The 18,787-nt window shown below is 38.5% G+C and overlaps 1 protein-coding gene across 8 annotated transcripts in view; it reads right to left on the bottom strand.

Annotated features, from left to right (window-relative positions):
- Positions 1–11,330, bottom strand: part of RBMS3 (RNA binding motif single stranded interacting protein 3) — a 702,269-nt gene extending 690,939 nt beyond the window's left edge. For all 8 annotated transcript variants that reach the window (XM_042955148.1, XM_042955152.1, XM_042955154.1 and 5 more), the window contains exon 1: positions 10,754–11,330. In XM_042955148.1, coding sequence (XP_042811082.1) covers positions 10,754–10,828 — 75 coding nt within the window. In that variant the 5' untranslated portion in view covers positions 10,829–11,330. The remainder of the gene's footprint in view (positions 1–10,753) is intronic.
- Between the last annotated feature and the right edge of the window lie 7,457 nt (positions 11,331–18,787).

The following is an 18,787-nucleotide window of genomic DNA, read 5'->3' as shown; positions in this document are numbered from 1 at the left end:
AAGCAAGTGCTTGGAGGTTACTGAATGCCTCCACATGCAAAACCCAAACAAAGCACTAAGTTTGCCCTCATAAGCATTGATTTTTTTTTTTTTCTACAAGACACCAAAAGCCTCAACTATATGACTCTTCCATATCAAGTTCTATCTTCACATTACAGTTTTCCCTAACGATGGTTCTTTGATTTGTAAACTGTATTTTCCTTGCCAAAGAGTTCTTATTGTTTGCTTTTGGAAAGGAAAACATATGGTCAAATTCCAGAAATTTGAAACGTAGAATAAGATCTTAGCTTTTCTAATTTCTGTTTCTTCTTTTCTTTGTTTTCTCTGTCTTGGGGCTTCTCATAAATCACTAGTTAAATTAAAATTTCAGAACTGTCATTTTTTTTCCACCATACTATTGACAGCCTCATCACTGAAAGCTTTGAAGATCATTAGAAATCCCACAGTATAAACAATTATTAAGAAATTATTTGGGGGGAAAATTAGAATCAATTGATCAATAAGATTTCTAAAAGATGCTATCAAAAATAACAGGAAAAAGAGGGTGGGTATGTAACTTGTATAATATATTATCAGTATACCTCAGATCATGGGAAGATAGAGTTCTTTTGAAAGAAATGGAAATTATCAGTTACCTGTACTTCAGTGAGACTTGTCTCTTTTTTACTACCAACTAGCAGAAAAGAAAAAAAAGATATGGAAAGAACACATATATGTCACCTTGAGACCACTTTGCCTCTCCACATTCCCCCCTGGTCATTCAGCCTCAGTGAAAAATCAGAACCATTGAAATAATCCTTAAAGTTTCCAGAAGTGTGTGAGTGTGTTATATGTGAGAGAGCTAAATCAAAACTGATTCCTTGAATCTGCTAATGAAATTCAGTGAGATCTAGCCAGAGAGCTGGGAAGAAAAATTGAGTAATTAGGTAGAAAATCCAAACATCAGGTGATTGTGAGAATTCTCCCTGGAAGATTGGGGAAGGGAATGAATTTTTAGGTATGAGTGTATGTGTGAAGTTAGAGAAAGAAAAAAAAAATCCTTCTCAAGTTGGGAGAAAATGATCATGCCCTGGGCCTGGGATCCTGACTGTCTTGTATCACTGGGACAAGAATGAATATGGAGGAAGCTATCACGTGAGGCTCAGGGCTGAAGTATCTTCAGTGTGCCCAACACCAGTGCAAGTAATGATAGATCTGGTTGGAGGGTGCACACATGTAGATACATATGTTCTGTAAAAAGTACATGGATTCCATAGGGCTAAGAGGGACCTTTGCACACCAAGAGAACAACTATGGCCCTGAGAAACAGGAGGAGGTGGAAGTTTTAATACACACAGCAAAACCATGACCCAATTTCCAGACAGAAGAATTTAGAAAGATTATGCCATAAAGTACATATTATGCCATTGATTTGCCTCCTGCCTGTACCCTTAAGCTGGAAGCCCAGGGAAACACCTGTTACATCCAAGCTCTATTTCTTTCCAATTGGTAAACAATTCCACCAATTGCACAATGAAAAAACTTCTGTGAACCTGGCACCCAGATCTGGAACTCTCGGCTGTCTTTGCTGCCAAAGGTCAATCCAATGTGTCTACTTTTGACATATTTTAGCCAAAGAATGTTAATGACATTTTCCGATACACTGTGCTGTTCTACCACGTGTCCCGCCCCGGAAATTTGGGATTACTAAAATACAGAGATATCTTAAATGCCAAAAGGTCACGATAGGTAGAGACATGGCCAGCTTTTCAGGCTTTCTGACCACTGTAGGGACCCACAAAAACACTGACAAGATGAAAAAAATGCATCACCTCCAAACTAAAAAGAAAACTATGAAACCAAAGTAATAAACATTTGTTTACATATCAACAACATACAAGTCACTGTCAACTCTATTCATGGTTCCACTTATTCCTTTGATAATCTTTGTACTCAAGAAAATCTGTATGTTAGATGCATACTCCTGTATGCCAGATGCCAGCCGCAATTTCGCAGGCGAGATAAATCTATTTACTTGCACTTGAGTTTGGGCAGCAAAATTATAAAAACTCTTTAAATATTTTATTGCAAAAAACAAAAGAAATCTATTTTGATGGGGAATATTAATGCCCTTTAATATGTCTGTTAAGTTTGTGAGATGGTGGCTTCTAGGACTGTCCAGAAAATATGAGAGTTTTAAAATGACCTTTCACCTTTCCCATTGTTAAAGGAAGCCACTAAACTTGGAGAGAAATTCTTCCATGGTCATTGACCTATCCCTTCTGATTTTTTTCCTTTATCTTTTTCCAGCCTATTAACGAAGTTAAACACGAAAACAAGAATAAGGCGGGAAGGGAAAACTCGCCATTGTTATGATGAAATCAAGTTGTCCTAACAGATAAATAAGGAAGTTTGAAGGCAGTGGTTAATCTTTTGGAATAAATTTTAAAAAGAACATCAGAATTTTATTATTTTCAGAATTCCTTGCCTTAAATTGAAACACAATATCTTAATTTCTAATGGTTCAATTGTCACGGACAGCAACAGACAAGAGGCCTAGGGGCTGAAAGCCAAGACCAAGGATAATTCAGGAGCCGTCACAACCCTTCAAGAGACTAGCGCCAAGTTAAAAAACAAACAAACAAACAAACAAACAAACAAAAAACTGTGTTTTTCTCATCTCCTGAGAAGAAAGTAAACATCACAGGTATATCGTATGGTTTTTTGTATGATACACTAGAAAACAATCTCTGAAATTTTATTCCAAGCGTTGTACACAATCCTTCAAATACTTCATCTACTCGAAACTACTTGGGAGTATAAAAGTATATTTGCTTGAGTGTTAAGTTAGCTTAGCATAAGTGGTATTCAGGGTGCCACTGTCCAGTTTGTGTGAGTGGTAAGTTTTAAAAGGGGCAACTGAGAGTTTACAAGACACTGATAATAGTTTCAACTATGACTCACATACGTAAGAAAAGCCTTCAAGGTATCTTAACCAGTTCCAGAAACCCAGATAGTTAGCATTCTGTTTTCCATTTTCCTTTTCATTAAATCATCATCAATCAGCAATATGAGTAAGATAAATAGACAGCAGTACATGAGATAAAAATAGAAAGACTTCTCAAAAATCCTCCTTAAATTCTATGCATGATCCATATTCAGCTTGAAAACTATCAGCTAAGACTGAAATAACCAAAAGATCGTATCTAGCATATAAAGTGTGATGTACGACAATTTCTTAACAGTACAATATAATGATAGGAAAGCTAATTCTGGAACAAATTAAAAATCAGTACCCCAAACCATTACTACTGACATTTAGAATATAGTAAGATTTGTTTGTTTCTTCCATTGTGCCTTACTTTCCACACAACAGGACAGGACGTTATAAGGGTTGGCTTGACTATATATGCATTCAAGTCTATTTTTTCTATTTGGTTATCACTCATAAAAACAAAATTCAAGGTTCTACAAACTTTCATGAATGCATCTAACAGGGACTTCTTTGAGAATAAGAAGGGTATCTGGCAAGAAAAAGAGGAAAGGATAACGGTCTTGCTTCTGTGTCCTAAAGATGTTATTCCTTTCCTCATATAATACCATACACTATAGTTACTATAGTATTTATTTCCCATGCTTTAAAGGGTACTATTCAGAAATTCGGGGATTTCAAGGATTTGCAAACTCCAGTCAAAATAGTGTTTCATCTATCGATTTGTCATTTCCACATTGACACTAGCTCCTGGTTTCATTCATAAAACTAGGGGTGTCAGGACTTTAATGAGGCAGTCCTACTGCCTTCATTACCCCAACTGGTTAGGCCAAACATATGCCTAACCATTCAGTTCTTATACAACCTGCAGAGAGGAAGTTAAATGAGGAAAAGTAAAGCATCACACTGTCACCATCGAGGCTTTGGACAAGCTCTAATTTTACCCAAAGGAGAAAACTTTAACCACCACAACAAAGACGGCAACGGCCATGATAAAATGATGCCTGTCATTCTGTCCCACCCCTGGGAATTGCTCTCCGCCCACTCCCAGGTGATGGATGTGTTTCTCTGGGTGCACTGGGTTTAGATGTGGCAAAGGATGCAGACAGTTAAATTCGTCAAATCACCAAAGTCGGCAAAGCAGCATTTGATCTGCTCTGGAGAAAGCAATGGGGGGCTGAACAAAAACTCACCAATGGCACAAAACCAAGGTCATCTCCCAGTACCACGAATGCATCAAAGCAGGCTCATTTATCTCAAAAGTGAGAGTCACAAATGCTAAGCCTGGAAGAGATCTTAGAGAACCTGACCTAGAAACCAACTCGTTGACACACAATTCAGAGAATTCCCTCCCTCCAAAAACAAAACAAAACCAGAATCCATGTCTTATCATTTATTATCCATATTCTTGAAATTTGTTACCCATTAGACATCGATGTTCTGAATTACAAAACTTTATCCGTATAGCTGATTCCACATGGTATATACTTCCTGACCGATAAATCTATATGAAAAAAAAACAAAAATTTAAAATGTGAACAAATTCTCAGCCTATATATATCAACATAAAAAACAAAACCAAACAGAATCCAAGTTACCTCTCTCAACCCTTCTTTTTTTTTCCTTTTCCAAGTTGCTTTCTAGTGTCTGAAATCTGAAAAACGGGCACCCCTATACACTTTTTCAAGGACCTGAAAACAATGACTTACTAATAAATCTTTTATTAGTATTAGTATCCTATAGATTTACAACTCTAATAAACTCACGATTATCATTTTCATGAATAGTTTTTGTTTTTGTTTTTTTTTCCAAAAACTCTGAAGTAAAACATCCCATAAAAAACAGACCCAAAAGTTGTGTCTCTTTGTGTAATTATGCTCTTTTTCACACAGGCCACAGAAGAGCAATATGCATCGAAAACCAAATATCCTATTTTCAAATATCTTAAAAAAAGAATCACACTGTTGCCTATTTTGCTCTTTCTAAGTTACTGGTCCTTGTTACCCATCTTTAGGGATAAACAGCCTGAAAATTTTCTTACAATAGTTCCACAGATTAAAGTAGCAAAAAACAAAACAAAAAAAACCAAAAAACAAAAAACAAACAAACAAACAAAAATAAAAACAAAAAAAAGCAGGAGAAAAACAGTTGACGGTTTCAAAACAGAAACGAGAAATTTCGCTTTGGCTCTTTGAATGTGGTGCTCCTTGGGAGTCATGATGCCCCTTCCAATGGCACTGGTTACAGACCCTTCAGTAAATATGGGTTTTCCAATTAAATGGCACTCTATATTTAAAAACTGGTATCATATGTCTGTCTCCATCTTCAGAAAGTGTATGTTTCAATCCTGTCCAAGGCAGTTCTAGCATTTTTCCCACTACTGCAAAGACCAGCATCGCGTATCCTCGACACAGGTATTACGACACACAAGTACACTGTTGCCCTGGTAGTTTCATCTGCTCTCTTGCTGTGCAAAAGCTATAGCATAAAAAAGTCTATTCTCACATGCTTTTGATATTACACTATTTAATCACATACAGCTGTGGCTTATGAGACTGTTACAAAACACAATTTTAATGTAGTACTCGAAGCCAATTTTGGATAAACATCAACCATTTACTCTGAATAAGAAGTCCGACACTAAAAAGATTTTCTCTTAAAGGAAAAGACTGGTTTTCTTAGAATTTGGCATGGGCATAATTGTGACGGAGCCCTCTCTCTGCCAAAAAGACTGATAATGTCAAAAAGGATTGTGTAAAAATCATATTAGTGCAAAAAATGAAGCTTTCCAGAATTCCTGGAGCCAGAAAGACCTGAGATGAACTTACATCCTCCTTCCCTTCTTTTGCCTCCCTCCCTGCAAATCACCCCTACCTCCAACCCTCTAATAGATTTAATTACTTCATAGAAATAATGTTGAGTTTTAATTCTATTATTGAGAGAAAGCAAGAGCAAACTGCATTACAAAGATACGGTTAGAACAAATTTACATGTTTCCTTTGAATTTGGCATGATTCTGAAGAAAGAAAACACATGAACTTTTTACATATTTCCTCCATCTAAGTAGGCACTCAACTTAGTGAAACAATGACTATATTATAGAAAAGACAAACCCAATGATAATAAAAATGGGGGGGGGAGTAAAGAAAACAAAACAACTAGAAAGGGAAAGTGACCCCCTATAACTATTTTTCTCTTACTTAAAACCAATTAAAATTGTATACATTCTAAAGAGAGACAAGATTTATCACAGTTGCATATTATCACCTTACCCCCCCTTGAAGCAAAAGAAATATTTGGAGTTGTACCTAAAAATTCTCTTGCTGGAAGATTTTTAGAAAACCAGTTTTGTATGTTTCAGGCTTTCAAAGGAAAACAGAACTTGGGAGTTTTCAAGGCTGTTTTAAAACTGGCAAGTTACCAACTCTGGCTATCAATGCAAATCTGAGGCAGGAAGTACTAAGGAAATTCTAAACTCATTCCCTCCCTCTGCAAGATTTTCTACATTTTCATGTGCAAGAAGTATGTTAAGGGGTTGTTCTGTTTTGCTTTTGAAGGATTTGTACGTTTACATCTTTGAGAATATCCTCTGCCCCTAGGAGCCTCTCTCTTCCTTCACCTCCTCTTTAGTCCTTTGTGTTTCAAGTGTTTGCTCTTTCTATGGCACAATCAGTTGGGCTCTAGCTAGACTCTGAGAGATGGGCAGCTGTCCAGGCTGCAGATGGTTAGAAACTCAGCCTGAAATCGGTGTGCAGTTGATGAATTACTCCTTACACCTGACCCCAACTTCACACCATGCTCTGAATACAATCTGAATACCACCAGCCAGAAAAACCCTATAGGGTCCCACAGTCTGAACCCATTTCTGTAAGATCTTCAGGGGAAGTGGACGGCCAAAGAAGGAAAAGCAGTGGGCTGATAGAAAAGCGGCGTGAGTAGAAACCGTGCCCTGGATTGATAGAGATGTCGTGACCTGGTCAGGGGAAGGAAACAGAAGGAAGGACAAGCTTGCTGTGGGCGCCTGGACGAAGTTTAAAGTTTTGGAAGGATGACCCAAGTTTTCGAAGCATCATTTATGAGAGAAATACCTATTTCTCAGCTGCAAAATATTAGTTCGCCAGGCTGTGACCATGTTTCACTCTTTTTACTTCTCCTAGTTTGACTAAGCTGTTTTGCCAAGAAACCGCCCCAAAGTACCTCAAATTCAGATTGAAATTCACCCTGGCTCTCACAATGCAAAAGCAACAGGTTAGCTACTTTGAATGGGCTAGAACAAAATTCCTGAGAAATATTAGGTTACAACTCAGTCAAACATCATTATAGACATTATCATTAAGCTCATGAACCCTTTTTTGGTCCCCGTTCTCTAAAATTTGCTTATTATTCTGGGTGGCCTTCAAACAGCAAATTTGTTTTGATGAAGATTTTTTTTAATCCAGTTATGTCTCTTATATAAATATTACAACATGTCACCAAGATTTCTTCTTTACTGCTTAACCAAAACCAACGTTACTTTTTGAAATTGGTTCTTTTGAGAGGAAAAGAAAAATGGCCAAAAGAAAATTGACAAATGACAACTTTGAACGTGAGGTCTTGGAGAGTAAGCATTCTGGAACAACACTGCTGCAAGGCATAGCTAGCCACCAGTCAGCCACTGGTTTTCATTTAACTCACAGGTACATTTTTCTAATCTATTGTTTTAAGCATTTAGAAAATTATTCAAAGGGAGAAAAGCATAAATGTCTTACTATTATTATTATATTTTATTTTTAAGCAACAAAGTTAATGGATTGGTTCTAATTTGATCGGAAATAAGAGGAGCAGAGAAGGCAGGGAAGCGTCCCAAGTTTTTCTAAAACTTTAATTGCATTTGAGGAAACAGAAACATTTCCATTTACTTAAAAATCCTACTTTCATTTTGTTTTATCATAATAAAACAGCAGCTGTATCCAATATACACACTGAAGTAAAAGAAAAGGTTCAGTATTTTGCACTTTCTGAATGAATACAATAAATAGTGAACCTTTCAGTTCTGTAACGATCCCATAAAGATTCTCCAACCCAAAATGATGTCAGTAAACAGCTTTTGTTGATTAGTTGAAAACACCTGAATTTAGACAACAGCTTAAATTATGATGTCACCAGAACATGACTTTTATTGTCAACCACAGAATTCTATTTTTATCAACCATGAGTATTCTTTATATACCAGCATCATTTTAAACAGCTATGATTTCAAAAATGGATTATAACTATAACCCAAGGCTGGAAGGACAGTAGAATCTGAATTCCACCTGGGCTTACCAAATAAACATGAGCAGCATGTATTTCCTTCAAAAGTATTATAGATTAAATTTTAAGATATAAGCATAAAACAAGCCAAAAAAATGATACTGAAATAACCTAGTTGTGTTCATGTTACACGGGGGCATGATGGTACTTTATTACATAGTGTTCATGCTGTCAGGAAGCCCCCACATTTGAAAATATGATTGACCCTTCTTCCCCTCCCCTGTGCGCCCACGTTTCAAACCAGGGCACGTTTTCACATCTTCAGCTTCCAGGAATGTTATTAATGTCTGTCATTTCAGAGCCACCGTAACAGCATTCGACAACTTCACAGCACTGTCGAAATTTTACAACATAATAATCAATATGAACTACCAGGATAGCCAAAGGAGCTGATCTTATATTCCCTACCACCCTGATCTGATTACCCAAATATCAGCTCAGGTCACCTAATGGATCTAGCTTCTTTAAAAATGTTCCAGAAGTTGATGGCTTTGACTAGCTTGAAAGTAACAAGATCCAGATGCTGCCTGTCTACACAACACTAAACTACACAGGACCCCAAAACAGATTGTTTTTAATTCCCTCTATATTTTTTAGGCTCTCTTCTTTTCTGTCACTTCACTTTTCCTCTTCATCCCAATCTCTCTCTCTCCTTCGCTCCCTCCTTCTCTCTCTCTCTCAAACACACACACACACACACACACACACACAGACACACACACACACACACAGACTTCCCATCAGTGTAGCTCATCTAGCATCCTGTCCTTAATACGCACATTATTTCCTGATGGTAATAAGTTAAAAGAAATCTCAAGCAGGAAAGCAATTATTTCATTATTCCATTCATTTTTATCTGAAGTTTCTTTTCTGAATATACTTCATAGAAAAAAAAAAAAAAAAGACCCAAAAAGAAAGCATGAATTTTGAAACATTTGGAAAAATTTAGCCAAATGAGTAAAAGGGATGGAATGTCCGATATTTTTCATGGAACCCTTGAGTTTGTTGTTTTTGTTTCTTTGGGGGATGAGAAATGACTATAAATTTCCTTTCTTTTTTTTAACTTGTCCTTGCTTTGCCATTTCCTTAAGGAAGGCAGGCGACATTCTCTACCCAATCCCCTAAAGAGTTAAATCTCAAGGCACTGGAGCAGGAGGGCTGGTCTATTTAAGCAGCAGCAGCACAAACTAAATGCTCACAAAGGCAAAAAGCAATGTGAGTCGACCTTGGAGGGGCAGGGCGAGTCATAGAGCGATTGAAAAAGAAAGGAAAAAAGCAACAATTTTTAATGTAATTCTGAAAGTCTGCTGCCTGGTCTGGTTTACAAATAGGCATTGTTTGATGAGACAGAATAAATAAGAGCTAACTACAGCATGAATTACCAAACACTAATCACATCATCGAGTCCTAGTGACAGCACAGATCACTCAGGCACGCCTTGTTCACTCTCGGCATATTTATTTATTAAGAAGACAGCGGAGTCTGGCTAATGCAATACAAAATAATATCATCCATATAGAAATAAACCCACGCGTTCAAAGTGGTAACTACACCAACATCCCCCCCACCCCAGTCAAGTCCAATTTAATTGACAAATTGGAGCAGTGATTTCACACCTGAGAGTCTTTCATGTCTGAAGTGCAGGATAAAGTTCACGGCTGGCACTGCCCACTGCTTCGTTACGTGGGCTTGCCACTGGCCCCGTAATGATCATTTGAGCACACACATAAAGATTCAAGTATTTAACCAATTCACGTCCAATTATCATCAGTTACATTGCATCCCGTTTCAAGACCCAGGCCTCCTGATGGCAGCCAGCACAGAAAAACAGAGCTTCTAAAAGTAAAGAACACCTATGGTAAAGCTCCAAAATTCAGTCTCTAGCATCTTGCTCATCCTCGATATAAAATAAAATATGTAAGGCAAATAAAACACACCACACACACACACACACAAAACACACCCAAACAAACTCTAAAGGACTTTAGTCAGCTGTACTATACCTTCCCACACCCTTCTTTCATTTTATACTCAGCGATTAAAAGTTTGAGTTGCCCCCACCCTGGCGTGTCCTATCCAGTGGGAAAAACCCTTTTAGAGCCACAAACAAAGAACAGCTCACCAGAAAAGCCCCTGAAATTGTATTCTTGTGCCTGATAATCACTGTTACGATCTCCTTTCTAACAACCCTGTCCATCTGCAAAGGACTTTACTACGGATATCAGGAACATTTTCATGTTGCCAAATAACAACAAAAGAACACGAGCGAAACTATTATCTCTCCTAAAAGAGAAAGCCACAATCCCGGGCTTGCTTTCTTCTTATATTCTCCTCTGCCTCATTAACTCCCTTGGTATGTTACTAATTTCAAAGAAGCAGGAAGAGGTGATGGGGAAGGGGAGGTAAATAATAATTCACATGCCTGTCTATTTCCCATCCCAAGTGCAGAAGGATACCACACTGATTGCCAGACTGTGGGTCGAGCCATACCTTGGTTTGGAGATAGTGAGGATAGTAGTAAGTGTACTGGGGGTACATTTGTGGCTGATCCAGGCGTTTGCCCATGTAGCTGGAATCTTTATCTCCGAGGCAGGGAACTGGATGACAGGGTATAGTGCCCCAGGCCGAGCTTCCTCTTAAACCACTATTCCTGACAGTCTCGATGACTGATGAGGCTTCAGAAATCCCTCGTCTTCCACCACTCGCTAGTTCCAACACAGCAAGAATTTAAAAAAGAAACACACCAAAAAAAAAAAAAAAAAAAAAAAAAAAAAAAAAAAAAAAAGGAGGGGTATCGGTAGGAAAAAAGACCAACAGACACAGCCTCCCCAGATCTTGCCTTCCTTCCCCCAGCTGCCAGGGTCCACTTGGGATGAGGCAGTTTGTTCTCTACCAGGCTGTCTGTAGTGATGTCAATTGCCAGCGTTTGTAAAGAGAGAGAGAGAAAAAAAAAATCAAAGTCCTTTTAGCACAACTCCGAATCCTTGCAGATCAGCTTCCTGTCTCCTGTTTGTCTCTTTCCCCACCTTAAAGAAAAAGAAAAAAAAAAAAAAAAAAAAAAGAAAGAGAAAGAGAAAGAAAGAAGAAACAGAAAAAAGAAAAAAAAAAAGAAAGAAAAAGAAAGGGAAAAAGAAAAAGGAAAAAAAAAAAAAAAAAAGCCTCGTACAGCTTAGTTGCTGCTGTCTCCCTCCCAGAGTGACATGGTGTTCGGGGCTTGTCCTGTCCTTTCATTCACTTCCCCTCCTTCCAGCCGGTGGGTGGAACCGAGAGAGCCTCTCCAGGGAGCAGCGTACGCAGTCCAGAAGGCTGCAGTATTTCCTCCAAGAAAAAAAAAAAAAAAAAAAAAAAAAAAGGCTGCTTCAACCCCTGCTGCAAGCAAAGTTCCGATTCCCTCTGCTGGCTATCTCGAATAGCAAAGCAATTTTTGCAGCCAGCTGGCTGCCGCTGGAACTGAACCCGGGGAACTCAAATGCAGGCGGTGGATTATTTCTTATCCTTCCCTTCATCTACCCCCCCCCCCCACACCCACAAGAGCTGCCTTCTTTTCTTTTTTTTCTTGCCAAGTTGCAAGGTATGCTACCCTGCTAAACAAAACACAGAAGACCATGGGAGGGAAGACGAAAGGAGAAAGGAAGAGAAAGAAAAAAATAATAATAAATAAAGGCAGAGGGACAACCCTTGCTGGTGAAAATGGAAACAGGGTGTCTCAGATGCTTTCAAAACCTGTTAACATATAAAGCCAGATGAATCTGAGACCCGGTTCAGAAACTCTTCTCGGAGGACATGGAGAATGAAAAGTAGCGAAGAAATTGTAGAGTCTACTCTGGGACTACTGTTCGATCACAGTGACCGACTTACTAGAGCAGAAACGGTCACTCTTAGTCTTACATCCATTTTGTAAGCATCAAAAGAGGTATCCCACTAGGCTGACGGGTGTCTTTATAAATAAAATCACTGGTTTTCTCACTGTCTATCTCTTTATAATTATTTTGATTCATGAATGCATTAATCACTTTACTGATAACATCACACACACACACAAAATCATACTTACTTGGCAGAGTTTTTCCCCACCAATAATAAGCAGTATTCTGACAGGTCTATCAGCTATTACATTAATAATACAAATTGTTTCAGAGAAAATATATTTCCTTTAAGGGTCTCTTTTCGAGGCAGACAAGGCTAAAATTAGACATGCCAGCTGTGTTTTGCTGTGAGTGCTCACACATGCCCAAAGCGTGGGCAGACCAATATTGAGAGCCTCTCTACTTTGTCAAACCAGCTCTGTTCTCCCCAGTCCAGAGTCGCCTTTTCAGATAAGAGGTTCCTGGTATAAATCCAGCTTCTTAGTGAAGAACAGAGAATTCTAGCCCAATGCGCAATATGGTGTCCATCCACATACAAGTCCCGCCACCCTTGAGGTCACTGGCTTCCACTCAGGGGTCTGGTTATTGGAAGCTGTGTGAGTAGATGGACGTTCCTTGGAGAAAGAGAAGAATGGTGGGTAGCTTTATGTTTGACTTTTGCCAATAACAACAACCAGAAAAAAAGGAGAGAGGGTGGGAAGATGTGTTAGGAGTCCTGATAGCACTGTCACTGAGAGAATTAAATCAACTCCACCAACATTTAAACGTGTTATTCAGGCCTCACTCACCCCATCCAGAAAGTGGAAATACTGCCAACTTACCTGGCTGAAGGCTATAAACTAAATCAGATACGAAATCAAAATTACATTGATTTAAAAACCATTCAGGGACATCTCATTGCTCAGACAACAAAGCCCTGACTCCTTGGAATAGTTTTCAAGGCACTTGAAAACTCAACTTTATTCTCCAGACTCGGATAGTCAGCTCTGCCCCTCACAGTCATAGTGAACTGCTTTTGAACCAGAATGTGCTCTCTCAGGGCCTTCTGTTATCTGCTCTGCCCTAGGGTGGTCTTGCATCTCCATCCTTCAGCTCTCAGCATGCGTATCAGCCCTTCAGAGTAGCTTTACCTGAACCCTCACTTCCCTGCTGCACCTTACGTTTGCCCTAATAGAATGCTTAGCCTGGCAACTGCCTGTTAATTGCATGTTTGTTTCTTCTATGATGCCCTTAAAGCCTCAGGAAAAGCAGGAAAGTACAAGGTCCCATCAATCTCATTCACCTTCATATTTCCAAAAACTGCCATGGAATCTAGCACAAACAGGGTGCTCTGCAAATGTTTGAAAAATAAGATATCTTAAATACAATAAAAATTCTAACCCAACTCACACACTTCTTCCAGTACATTTCAGTAAATTTCTAGATGCAGGGGATAGAGTGATAACACAGATCAGAACAATGCCCAGCCCTCATAGAATATATATTCTAGTGAGGGAGATAAAGTGATAAGCAAGCAAACAGGCAATATAAATCAGGTAATATGCAGTGCTGTTGAGAAATATACAGTTGAGTAAAGAGAAACAGAGTCACAGGGATCCTTCCTTCCTTCCTTCCATCCGTCCTTCCCTCCTTTCTTCCTTTATAGGGATTCCTCTTTTTTTTTTAATTTTTTTTTTCTTTTTCAACGTTTTTTTTAATTTATTTTTGGGACAGAGAGAGACAGAGCATGAACGGGGGAGGGGCAGAGAGAGAGGGAGACACAGAATCAGAAACAGGCTCCAGGCTCCGAGCCATCAGCCCAGAGCCCGACGCGGGGCTCGAACTCACGGACCGCGAGATCGTGACCTGGCTGAAGTCGGACGCTTAACCGACTGCGCCACCCAGGCGCCCCATAGGGATTCCTCTTTAAATGGAAAGTCAGGGGTCACATGGGTGGCCCAGTCAGTTGAGCGACCGACTTCAGCTCAGGTCATGATCTCACAACTTGTGGGTTTGGGCCCCATGTTGGGCTCTAGCTGAAAGTTCAGAGCCTGGAGCCTGCTTCAGATTCTGTGTGTCCCTCTCTTTTTGCCCCTCCCCTGCCCGCACTCTGTCTCTGTCTCTGTCTGTCTCTCTCAAAATAAACAAACATAATCATAAAAAAATTTAAATAGGATAGTCAGGAAATGCTCACCAAGAAAGAGCTCTGAGGTTAAAGGAAGGGTGGGAACCACACCCTGGGTGTTGTGTACCAAGAGAGCTCTTTTTATGAGGGCCTGGGCTCCCACCCAAACTGCCTTGGTTCCAGTTCTGCCTCTGACAGAATCACTCTGCCTCCTTTTCTCATCCATTCAACGTCACACCACACACTTCATACAGCTATCATGAGAATTCACCCAGATTAACATGCCATGCATTGGTAACACCTTGAAACATACTGGGTCTGCTCAATAAATGTCAGCCTGTATCTGGAAGATCATTCCAGACAGAGATAACAGTAAGTACAGAAAGCCTGGCAGCAAGAACATGTCTTTAAAATGTGTAAGAAATGGCACAGAGGCTGAAATGGAGCAAGCAAGGAGTAAAGATTATCAAAGAAGACTGGAGAGATACCCTGGGCCAGATCACGTAAGTCTTAGTGGGCACTTAGTGAAGAAAGCTAAATTAGTGAGTTAATAGTACAGTCAGTACTCTATGCAAATATTCGGATTGTAGAGCTAGTCATCTTCAACTATAGAATGCTGTCCTCCAAATGACTTAGTGAGGTTCCTCCAAATCCTAAGACTTACAAGATCAGGATCCTCAATTGCTTCTGGCAATTTTACCACTATGAACAAAGGATATCAGTATTCTTTTATTAATAACTGGCCTACCTATGCCTTGGAGGGGAAGGATTGGTGACTTACTTGCAAATGAAAGGCCAAATAAGTAACTCCTCAGCCCAAGCTATAGCTCACTTATTACATGTAAAGTTCCCAGCATGTGTTGATGATATCTGCAATTTCTACACAATTTGCCACTTTCCAAAATGCTATTGTATTTCATTGGATTATTGCTATGTCCTGGGCATCAACTATCATTAGTCTAAGCACATTCACTGAACATTTAAAGCTTTTCTTAAATAATGCAAAGACAGTTTACCACTTGTGAGAATTGCAAAACCTGTGTTTTATTTTTTTATTTTTTCCGTTAGAGACACCAGTAGCAATCACAATCGGGGAAGCAAGATACTCATGTCAGAAATAGTTTTTATATCATGTCTGCTCTGTTGGAGCAGTAGTGCTTTCCATTTAAATGATCAAGTTAAGGTAGGAGGTAACTAATTTAAGGCACTCTCTAAATCAGAAGCCAGCTGTGTCCCATTTGCCAACTAACAAATTTTGTACAAATCCAAGAGCAGTAAACCACATCAAAGAGCATGGACTCTTACAAATTCACATGATTCATAATACAGACTGGAGAGACACTCACTTAAGACAAGTTCTTGGTTAATAGGATAGAGACAACATCTCAGACATACAATCCGGAGTTAGAGAAATGATGGTCCTGGAATGAGGGTCAACTGGGTAGAGATGGGAGACTCTCTTCTGGTTGCTCTGACCTATCCACTCAAAGAATAAATGGGTCCTCTCTTTGGCTGATTTGTTTTTTAAATGACAAAGACTTAGTCAAAAGCAGAAAAAAAGAACAGTAGAGAGATAAGCAAATAATAATTATTATCATTATTATTACACTACCTTTGAAAGCCATATACTACCCTATCTACAAGACATTCATGAACTCGAATAAACTAAAACAAACAAAAGCACAACTTGGTATTTCTTGCTCTCTTTATTCAAATTTGGGAAATCCCTTTCCAACACAACAGATGCCAACAGCCTATTAAAGATAAAAGTAAGTTTAAAAAAAAAAAAAAAAGATAAAATGGTAGATTACAAACTCCGACAGGAGTGATACAATTATCTTTTCTCCTATCAAATACTTATCCATTCTTTAAGAACATACTTGAAACAACCCAGAAGAAAGAGACGACTAGTGATTCAACCATTTGTGGTCCAAATCTGAACCATAATTAAATGTAAAATTTTAGTGGAGATAAAGACAATAAAAATTGGCCTTGGAAGAAAATTTCAAGCTTCAGGACAAAATTATAATGGGCTATATTTCAAGACAATCCTGTAGAGAAGCAAGAATAATTTAAAACAATGGACATTATTTAAAGCAACAGTTTTGCTTAAGCATCTACTAGGTGCCTAAATAACCAAGAATACCAATATAAAAATTATCACCCTTGTCTTCAGGTAGATTTATTATCTCAGTATCTACGAAAAATCAGCCAGTCAGAAATGACCTAAATGTTTTTCCTCATATCTGAATACCTATTTCTAACAATAGTTATCAAATATTAACTTGACCCAATTTTTTGAAGTACATTCTTTATTATAATTCTAAACAATGAGAGATATACATGAAAACTCATATCTATTTTGCTTTTATTATCTTTTTAAAAATACTTAACACGCCTCTCTCTCTTTACACATGCTTTTCATAGCCCTTAATACTGTGGTAGTCACATAGGTTTCTCCTTTACCACTAGGATCACCAAGACTCACACTTCCCCACTTCATTGAAATTAGGCATGACCATGTGACCTGCTATGGCCAATAAAATCTGAAGCAGAAGTGACATGTGTATGAACTTTTAACTGCTACTGTTGGATTCATCAGCCCACTCTTTCCTGATGGAAGCATGTGTTTATATGGAGGAAGCATCTTGGAAGGCTTAGAACAGTTGCCTTGAATGGTCACCTGGACCAGCCACTGACTTGTTATGAGCAAGAAATAAACCTTTGTTGGAATTATGCTAATGAGATTTGGTGACTTACCACAGCATCACTTAGCCTACCCTTGGATTCTATATTTGTTGATTTCCTTCTTTGAGGATCCCCTCTATTAATATTTAAGGTCCCAAGGGCAAGGAATTTACCTGTCATGTTCACTGTTTTATTCCCCAGCACCCAGAACAGGCTTTGGGATTTAATACACATTTAATAAATATTTGTTAGGTAAATGAAAAAAATTTTCATCTAAAATAATCTCATTTATCTGTCAGTGGTGAAAGTGCAATACTTTATGAAATAGAAGGGGAAAGAAGACATACACTCAAATGTAAAAAATGTGTTAAGTTTTCTGGAAAGAGAACTGCTATAAACCTAACTACTGAATGTTCAGAGGAGGGGAAGGGTTTTCTGCATGGAATATAAGGCGTGGGCAGTGGGTTAAGAAACACTACTTACGAAAAGAAGAAGGACAAGGAGAAAAATGAGATAAAATATAGATGGTCTACTATATACTAGACGCTGTGCCAGAAGTTTATGAATGCCCCCTCAGTTAAAACTCACAAGTACCTGGAAAGTGGGTATAATTTTCCATACTTTATAGTTGAGCAAATTGAGAAGGAAACGTTTTACCTATTCTATCCAAGGCATCCAATGATAATATGGTAAAGGAACATCCCTAACCCAAGTCTGTATAAAGACCAAACCCAGCTTTTTCCTCAGCATCACTTGATGGAGATCTGAAACATTTTATTCTAAAACTGGCTAAGATAATCTTTGTGTTTACAACAGAAAACTCACAGTATATATAAAAGTCCTAAATAAGTCAGCGTGTCTTCATAGAAACAGATGGTGCAGAACAGAGAGAAAACTGGAAAGAAAGAGCATGGACTTCTATGAAATAGCATAAACTCTATTTGAACCACAGACGTGATGGTTAATTGTATGTGTCAACTTGGCTAGAATATAGTGCCCGGTCGTTTGGTCAAACACAAGTCTAGATATTGTGGTGAGGTATTTTTTCAATGTGGTTAACATTTAAATCAGTAGACTTTGGACCTCAACAAGATAAAAAGCTTCTGCACAGTGAAGGAGACAATCAAAAAAAAAAAAAAAAAAAACAAAACTAAAAGGCAACCGATGGAATGGGAGACGACATTTGCACATGACATTTCAGATAAAGAGTCAGTATCCAAAATCTATAAAGACCTTACCAAACTCAACACCCAAAAAACAAATAATTCGGTGAAGAAACTGGCAGAAGACATGAATAGATAGTTTTCAAAAGAAGATATCCAGATGGCTAACAAACACATGAGAAGATGCTCAACATCGCTCTTCATCAGGGAAATACAAATCAAAACCACAATGAGATACCACCTCACACCTGTCAGAATGGCTAAATTAACAACTTGGGAAACAACAGATGTTGGCGAGGATGTCGAAAAGTGAAACCCTCTTACACTATTGGTGGGAATGCAAACTGGTGTAGCCACTCTGGAAAACAGTATGGAGGTTCCTCAAAAAATTAAGAATAGAACTACCCTATGACCCAGCAATTGCACTGACTAGGAATTTATCCAAAGGATACAAAACTGCCCATTCGAAGGGGCACGTGCACCCCAATGTTTACAGCAGCACTATCAACAACAGCCAAATTATGGAAAGAGTCCAAATGTCCGTTAACTGATGAACGGATAAAGAAGTTGTGGTGTGTATGTATGTATATGTATGTGTATATAATAGAATACTACTTGATGAAGAAAAATAATGAAATTTTGCCATTTGCCCATGTAGACAGAACTAGATGGTATTAAAATGAAGTCAGTCAGAGAAAGAGAT

Source organism: Panthera leo, chromosome C2, assembly GCF_018350215.1.
Source record: "Panthera leo isolate Ple1 chromosome C2, P.leo_Ple1_pat1.1, whole genome shotgun sequence".
NCBI classification, from domain to species: domain Eukaryota; kingdom Metazoa; phylum Chordata; class Mammalia; order Carnivora; family Felidae; genus Panthera; species Panthera leo.
This window is presented reverse-complemented; position numbering and strand designations above follow the sequence as displayed.